The sequence below is a fragment of the Sceloporus occidentalis genome, unplaced genomic scaffold (assembly GCF_023333645.1).
Source record: "Sceloporus occidentalis isolate IW3139 unplaced genomic scaffold, rSceOcc1.0.p SCAF_3, whole genome shotgun sequence".
Lineage (NCBI taxonomy): Eukaryota > Metazoa > Chordata > Lepidosauria > Squamata > Phrynosomatidae > Sceloporus > Sceloporus occidentalis.
The window spans coordinates 204,249,220-204,257,735 of NW_028316983.1; the positions used below are offsets into that span (position 1 = coordinate 204,249,220).

The window sequence follows — 8,516 nt, forward strand, 5'->3', positions numbered from 1 at the left end:
AGGGCCCCAAAAAAGAAGCCATTTGCAGCAAAGCAACGATTCCCAACGGGAGAAAGAGGGAAAGGGTGGGGATCGTTTGGGGACATTGGCTTCGTATGTGGCTTCTCTTCCCTGAGAGAAACTGGGGCTGCATGCACACTGGAGAAAGAAAATGGTTTGACACCACTTGAACTGCCTTGGCGCCATGCTCTGGAATTCTGGGAGCTGTAGTTTGTTGTTTATTGAAGGCACACAACCGCCTGGTCCGCACGGCAGAACTAATTCAAGTCGTTTCCGACTTCTGGCGATCCTAGGGCGAACATGTCATAGGGTTTTCTTGGCCAAAAGATTGTTTCAGAGGGGTTTGGCCTAATGGCCATTGCTTTCCTCTGAGTGCCTCTGTGGCGTTACTCCACCTTGGGTCCCTTCTGGGAGAAAGGCGGCTCACAGATTTATTGTAATCAACGCTCCCAAGCAGGGTACGATTTTTCGACAGGCAACTCGGTTGAATCCTCGACAGCGTAGCCCTGACTGGATTGAATCCCTTGCTTTTGTAACGGGTTATGATTTATATTCAAAGGCCTTTGGTCTAAAAGTAGCGCCTGGACTTATGATCAAGGTCTAGGGCAGCGGTTCCCAAACTTTGGTCCTCCAGACGTCTTGGATTTCAACTCCCCGAAGCCCCAGCCAGCTTGGCCAGCAGTCAGGAATTCTGGGAGCTGAAGTCCCAAATCATCTGGAGGACCAAAGTTTGGGAACTAATGGCGGGGGCCCACAGCTTTTTCGGGGGGGCACACCGAGAGGGGGATTTGCAAGTGTGTGCACACAAAGAAATGGTGGTCTGAGTGCTGGACTGAGGCTCTGGAGAAGGGCAAGTCACACTTTCTCAGCCTCAGGGGATGGCAAGGGCGAAGCAAAAAACTCCTCTGAAGAAATCATCCCTCCAGTGCCACCGAGGGAATGAAGCACAGAGGGAAGGGCAGGGAAGGGGGAAAAGATCCCCGCCGCCGCTCCGCCGGTGACAGAGGGCTGCGCGACAATTAAAGCAGGTAACGAGACACCGGGCAGATGGGTTTTCATGGCAAGGGAAGATAAACGCCGCCTTAAATGCCTGACAACTTCCCAGAAGCAATCAGCAAAAGTTTACGAGTGCATAAACCACCAAGACCATGCCTCGGGTGTATATATATATATGCCCTGCATTTAAGGCTTCCTATAAATTCTTCTCAGCTTAGTGTCGTGGCGATTGTCAAATTGCTCCCCCCCGGGAGGAGTTCAGGAGAGAAAAAGGCTGCATCCGCATTGCAAAAAATAATCTGGTTTGATGTCACTTCGACTGCCATGATTCCATGCTATGGAATTCTGGGAATGGTCGTTGGTTGTAGCCACAACCAACGGTCACTCCCAGAATTCCATAGCATGGAGCCATGGCAGTGAAAATAGTACCAAACCGGATCATTTCTGCAATGCGGATACTGCCAAGTTAACTCCCGAGGATGGTTTCCTGGTTAAGGGGGAAAGCATGAGAAAAGTGGCTGATCCTCTTGATGAGGAAGCAAGCAAGATCCAGGCTTGGGGGGGGGGGGGAGGGGGAAAGGCCCTTCTCTGTTCGGCTCCTTGTTCCTCTCCGACCTTCGCCTCCTTCCACCTGTTCCTTCCCGAGTGGCCCACCTGTCCAAACAGTGACATGGCATCCATCACGCCGCTAAACAGGCCCGGCTTGGGCTGCCTGCTGTGGATGATGGACAACCTCCGAGCAGTTCTCTTTTCTCCTTTTCCCAAAGGCTTCCTGGGGCCCAAGGTGAATCGTCAGGCGGAAAAGTTTAGTTTCAGGACTGTCGGGGGAGGGAGAAGGAGAGAAAAAGAGAGGTCATGAAGCATCCTAGTGGATCAGCGACGACGAAACCCTACGCTTTCCCCAGGTACCAGCAAGGAAGATGTTTCCCATCATCCCCATCCCCTGATATAACAGGAGTCTTGCAAAGTCCAGCCTCATCCCAAATCCACCAGACAGTGATGCTTTATCGGGACAGCCCAAATGCTCAAAATACACGATGCAAGCTTTGGGAGCTCCACCGGCTTCTTCATCAGAAAAAGGATGAAGAAATCGACGATGTTTGCATTTGATCAAGACGTTTTGCAAGTTGTGGTTGAACGAGAGAAGGGGGGTTTTCTGTGGCTTGAAAGCGGCTTCCCCTCCACCCTTCAGTTTAGCTCGGAGTGAGAATGGGGAAGCATAACCCGCGATAGGCACACGGAAAGAAAGCCACGTGTGAAGGCTGCATGTTTGAACGAAGTGGGAGGGAAGGAGGGTCAGCCAAGATTTTTGCAAAGGAGTGCATCATTTGCTGTATCCCAGGCAAGAGGATCACTTTCACGGGCTTGGCTTCTGGGTTTGTATCGCTTGTCTATGGGAAATTTGGGGTGTTGTATAGGAGGAGGTTTTTTTTTTGTATAGGAGGGAATCATCGGCCTTTTGTATAGAAGGGGAATCCTGGGCAAGAGGATCACTTTCAAAAGCATGGCTTCTGTGTTTGTATTCCTTGCCTAAGAAAACCCTATGAAAAATTAATGGGGTCTCCCTAAGTCGCCTGTCGACTTAGGGCGACCCCATTAATTTTTCATAGGGTTTTCTTAGGCAAGGAATAGTCAGAGGTGGTTTTGCCAGTTCCTTCCCCTCAAATATAGCCTCCAGCACCTGGGATTCCTTGGCTGGCTCCCATCCAAGTCCTAACCAGGGCCAACCCTGCTTAGCTTCCATGATTCAGATGGGATCTGGCGCCTTGAGGGTCTTTAAGCTTACTTCTCTTTAAAAGTAGGGTGACTCTTAAATCCTCGGGAGATGAAAATCCTTAGCCAATAGAAGGGAGGGGAAGGGGTTGGCAGTGTGTGTGTGTGTGTGTGTGTGTGTGTATGTGTGTGTGTGGCTTGGCTTCTTTCCCTTTTTTCCCAGGTGACAAATGCAAAAAAAACCCAAAAACCCTGGGTCTGTGTTTGTCGCCTGTGCCTTTTCTTTTACTGAGACAAGGCACCCCAACTGTTCCGACGCCGCCATTGGAAAAACACAAAACAAAACCCAGGGTCCTGTGGCAAACCTCATTTGTGAATCTATTACGGAGATTAATAGATTATTTCTTCTTCTTCTTCTTCTTTTCGCCCCCTCCTCTAATTCTCAGTGGGGAAATTTAACCATATGGTAAGGAGAGAATTAGAATTTCATCACATTAGAGCAAAATGTAATGAAAAGAGTCCAACACCTGGGGCCAACTGTGAAAGACACAATTAAAAGGGCTTTTTAAATGAAAGCAGAGAGAAGGAACCCCCAAATTTCCTATCCTTCGGTGAGTCTCTAACACTGGAGCGATTAAATGGAAGAAGTGTCAGGAAATATTCTTTCAGTGCTGCTGTAAAGACGAAGGGGAAAAAATTAAACCCTAAAAACCGGCATTATATGTCCTAATGTTGTATTTTTTTAAGAGAGAGAGAAAGAATGGAATAAAAAGAGAAAGGGCTCCTGTTTAGAGACGATAAAATGGGCACATTTTAAAAGAAGCATTCTGACTCCTAGACCTCACTGTTACACAATCTGCTTCGAAGGCATCACAAAAAGCAAACAAGGTTAGGAATGAAACGTGACAAGATCAGGTCAATAGTTACTGTAATTGCACAGATAATCCATGGATTTGAAATCTTCAGAAAGTATCTATCCTGAAATTCGGTTAGACACACCTGTTAGGAAAACATAATCAGGAATATGAAAGCAAAAGGAAGGAAGGAAGGAAGGAAGGAAGGAAGGAAGGAAGGAAATTACTCACAAACCCGAAATCTTCAGCTTTTTAATTGAAACGGCATTGCAGTCTTTTTTAGGGGGGAAAGAGAAATTGAATTGCAGTGTTTCAGTGCTGGAGGATACTTCCAAGTCAAGATCTTACACTAAAACCGGATTCTGGCTGAACCCACACTGCAGAAATAATTCCGGTTTGACACCACTTTAAGCTGCCATGGCTCAGTACTATGGAATTCTGGGAACTGCGAGGTATTTTGGCTGCATCCGCCCTGCAGAAATCACCCGAGTGGACCCCGCTTTTAACTGCCACGGCTGAATGCTATGGGATTCTGGGAATTGTAGCTTGATGTGGCCTCAGAACTCTCTGACAGACAAGAGCTCCCAAAACTACAGTTCCCAGCAGGGAGCCGTGGCAGTTCAGGTGGGGTCAACCCGGAAGGTTCCTGCAGTGCGGATGGAGCCTCTAAAGTGCAAAGCAGTTTGAGAGTTGGGTATTTAAGGGAGGAAAAGCAGAGACCACGGTGGTTCTCAGTCTTTGGTCCTCTAGATCTTTGAGACCAACTCCCAGAATTCCTGAACAATGAACCTACTGACTGGGACTTCTGGAAACTGAAGTCCAAAATATCTGGAGGCCCAAAGGTTAAGAACCACTGCTCCACCAAGGCCCTCAGAAGAGGTCCTTGAAACTTTTAAGGTAGTGTGTTCCCAAACTTTGGTCGTCCTGATGTTTCGGACTTCATCTCCCAGAATTCTTGATTGTTGGCCACAATTGCTAAGGCTACTGGGCGCTGAAGTCCAAAAAACATCTGGAGAAGCAAAGTTTGGGAAACCCTGCTTTAAGAGATCTTGCAGCCCCTTTGAGACTAAGGTCCAAAGCACACTGCAGAAATAACCCAGTTTGAAACTGCTTTAACTGCCCTGGCTCAGTGCTAGGGAGTCCTGGGAATTGTAGTTTATTGTGGCAGCAGAGCTCTTTCTGGCAGAGAAGGTGAAAATGTCTCACCAAACGACAGTTCCCAGAATTCCCTAGGATTGAGCCAGGGCAATTAAAGGGGACTCAGACTGGATTATTTCTGCAGTGTGTTTTAGACCTATAAAACGACTACAGCTTCAAATTCGGCTTCACGGGTCGGTCTGAAACGCATCCACTCTGTGGGGAAAGGCTAATGCGCATGGAAATGGGGTTGGTGGTTGAGGCAAAGGTGGAAAGAACAGAGAATAAACTTGTTTGGGGGGGGGGGCTGTGAAGGCCATCTTATAATGGGTTGAGCCCCAGGTGAGAAGACTGAGGGTGAGGGAGCAAGGAGGGAGTCCCTTTACGACCCCAACCCGCCATTCAAAAGACCCCCTCAGCGGAGAGACGTCGACTGGGGGCCTGAGGGGCATCGTCTTGAAATTGGAGCCAAAATTACCACACGTCAGCTGCGAGGGTCCAAAAGTGGGCAGGCAGCGAGCGAGGAGGAGCTCCCCCTCCCTCTTTTCTCTGTATCTCTCTCTCTCTCTCTCTCTCTCTTCTCTCTTCCCCCCACAACAACCACCGCCCTCCAACCCAACCCACCCTCTTCCTCCTCAGTCCATTCGCGGAAGGAAGCCAAGCCTTGGCCTCAAGTCGGGGGGCTTTGGAAGGAGGGAAAGTCGCCCCCCTCGTCCAGCTTTGGTCGGGTTCCTCATAAGACTCCACCGCCTGGCGACCATATGCCTTAAAGCTGCGCCTACAGATGGTCGGGAAAAGATAGAAGCAGCAGCAGAAGAATGGAGCAGGCGCCTTTCCTCTCCCTCTTGCTCGCCGTGGCCTTCTCCTTCTCCCTGAAAGCGGTGTGAAATGAGGGGAATAACAATAATCATTTTTTAAAAACCCACCCAAACAACTCGGGAGAGTCCTGGCCAAGGCCAGGCGCCTGGGCTCCTTTGCCACCGTTTTAATCCTATTAATTAAAACGTTAACCTGATTGGGTAGAGAGCGCTCTGTCCCAACAGGCGGAGGCTGCCTCGGCGTAACCTCCGCGGCGAGATAATGAGGGGCAAAGACTCCCTCGACTGAGCAGAAAGAGGCGGCGGCGGCGGAGGAGGAGGAGGAGGAGGAGGCAACAGCGACAGCGGCAGCAAAAGAGAGCGAGCTGCGCTTCCTTTCTCTCTCCTCCTTTTTCTCTCTCTTTCTCCCTTTTGGGGAGGGGTTCTCTTGAAGGTGAAGCCAAGCAAGATAAAACGGTGCGAGGAGAGGCTGGCTGGCTGGCTGGCTGCTCCCAATGCCTGAGCCCTTCTCTGGGTGAGAAAGAGCGAGCAAAGCGAGAGAGAGAGAGAGAGAAGGAGGGAGGGAAGAGCCTCGCCTCAGTTTTGGAGAGGAGCAGCGTCTCAAACGGCGGGAAGAAGGAGAGGAAAGAAGAGGGAGCGAAGCCACGGTGGAGGCGGCGTTGGTGGCTGCTTTCTGAGGCGACCCCTCAGCCTGAGTCCGGAGTCCGACCCCACTCAGCCGTAGCTCTTTCGGTGGAGCCAAAAGGGGGAAAGGGGAAGGAAGGAAGGAAGGAAGGAAGGAAGGAAGGAAGGAAGGAAGGAAGGAAGGGGGGCGGAGGAAGAGGAGGAGGAGTTGGAGGAGGGGAGCCCGCCGGCCGGGAGCATGGAGCGGGTGCTGAGCCTCCCTTCCGACGAGGACTTGTTCCACAAGAGTTTCAGAGCCTCGGCCAAGAGGATGGAGTCCGCCTTCCGCTCCCCGCCGGGCCTCGACCTGGTCCAGCCCCGACAAGCCCCCTCCTCGCCCCTCGGCTTAGGCTACGAGCCGCCGGACTCGGAGGTGCTGCTGAGGGAAAGCGCGGCCGGAGCGCTGGGAGGGAGCGGAGGAGGCGAGCCTTTGGGCGGCTCCGTCTGCCTCAAGTACGGGCCCAGCGGCACCAGCCGGAGCTCGGCGGCCGAGAGCAGCGGCGGGGAGCAGAGCCCGGACGACGACAGCGACGGGCGCTGCGAGCTCTTGCTGCGGGGCCCCGCCGGCGGCGGCGGCGGAGGAGGAGGAGGAGGCGCCGGGATGGTGGTGGTGGGCGCCGGGGGAGCCCTGCTGAAGGGGCCCGAAGGTGGCGGCGCTTGCTCCAACAGCCACCACGGAGGCGGCAGCGGAGGCGGCGGCAGCAGCGGAGGCGGCGGAGGAGGGAAGAAGTCCAAGGAGCAGAAGGCGCTCCGGCTCAACATCAACGCCCGGGAGCGGCGGCGGATGCACGACCTGAACGACGCGCTGGACGAGCTGCGGGCCGTCATCCCTTACGCGCACAGCCCCTCGGTGCGGAAGCTCTCCAAGATCGCCACGCTGCTCCTGGCCAAGAACTACATCCTCATGCAAGCCCAGGCCCTCGACGAGATGCGCCGCCTGGTCGCCTATCTCAACCAAGGCCAGGCCATCTCCGCCGCCTCCCTGCCCAGCTCGGCCGCGGCGGCAGCGGCAGCGGCGGCAGCCTTGCACCCGGCGCTGGGGGCCTACGAGCAGGCGGCGGCGGCGGCGGCGGCCGGAGGGGGCTACCCCTTCAGCGCGGGCCTGGCCCCGGCCTCCTCCTGCCCCGAGAAGTGCGCCCTCTTCAACAGCGTCTCCTCCAGTCTTTGCAAACAGTGCACGGAGAAGCCTTAACCCGACGGGAGACCTGGACTCGCCCTCGGACCCGCCACAGCCTCCCTCTTCCTTCCTTCCTTCCTTCCTTCCTTCCTTCCTTCCTTCCTTCTTCACTTCCTTTCTTCCTTCTTTCCTCCCTTCCCTTCCCTTCCCTTCCCTTCCCTTCCCTTCCCTTCCCTGGGCTGGACATTTGCTGCTCCTGCAGCCGCCTTTTGGGGGGTGACCTGGGGGCCAAAGGGGACTGAAGTGCAACTGAGACCTCAGCGACATTGAGAGAGACACAGGCACTCGCCCACTCTCGCGACCACGGGGTTGTCAGGTTTGGGGTGAGTGAGTGAGTGAGTGTGGACCAAAAGAAAGCGCCCTCGCTTGGCTTAGGGCTTGAGGGCGACCTCCTCTCTCCTCCTCCTCCTCCTCCTCCTCCTCCTCCTCCACGTGGGTTTGTTCTTGACAACTTCCAAGTGTTTGGGAACTTTTTGCTGTAAGCACCCGAGAGGGGCATTGGTTGGGCTTGGACAAGAGGTGGAAGCGAGCTGGATTGTAAACTCGAGACAAATCAAGAAGGGCACTTACAAAAGAAAAACAAAAAAGGTGTTTGTTTTTCCCTTTTCTCTAATGTTATTTTATTTAATTGCTTCTGAGCCAGGAAACAAGCAAACTTGAAACATAGACTTTTTGAGGTTAGACTTGTGCAAAAATTGCTCTGAAAACGCGTGTTATTTTTTATCTTCTCTGAACTAAAGAGCTGGTGAAAGTGCACAAAGAGTTGTGGGGTTCTTTTTTGGGGGGTGAACTTTAAGAGGTGACAAGGTCTTATATGTGTGGCTGAAGTACTGCAGGTTTATTATTTATTTATTTTTTAAAAAAAGATGTGCACCTTGTTCTTTTCAAATTTGCAACTTGCAATGTCGTGTACAGGAAGGTACCATAATTTATTTCAATGGCCCTCTCACGCCAATAAGACTCACCCTGGGTTGAGGTCATGGGTTTTATGTGATTTTTTTTAAATTTAAAAACAAAAAGAAGATGCTTCTTAAAATCCCCAATAACTTAAAACTTTGTGCCAAGTGTTTTCAAAAAACGTTGATTTGCCAAGGACGCGTGGACCAGAAATCTTGATGTATCCCAGCTGACGAAGCTTCGGAAAGGTCGTTTGGATGT

At 52.2% G+C, this 8,516-nt stretch overlaps 1 protein-coding gene across 1 annotated transcript; it reads left to right on the forward strand.

Moving 5' to 3' along the window:
• The first annotated feature begins 5,348 nt into the window (after window positions 1–5,348).
• Window positions 5,349–7,480, forward strand: BHLHE22 (basic helix-loop-helix family member e22). Its single transcript, XM_089518890.1, has one exon. It carries the CDS (start codon window positions 6,381–6,383, stop codon window positions 7,371–7,373), a length of 993 nt encoding a protein of 330 aa, XP_089375016.1. The 5' UTR covers window positions 5,349–6,380; the 3' UTR covers window positions 7,374–7,480.
• Window positions 7,481–8,516: the final 1,036 nt, after the last annotated feature.

Bases quoted from the DNA above. Each gene is read 5' to 3' on its own strand.
- BHLHE22 (XM_089518890.1), top strand. From the start codon at position 6,381: ATGGAGCGGGTGCTGAGCCTCCCTTCCGACGAGGACTTGTTCCACAAG.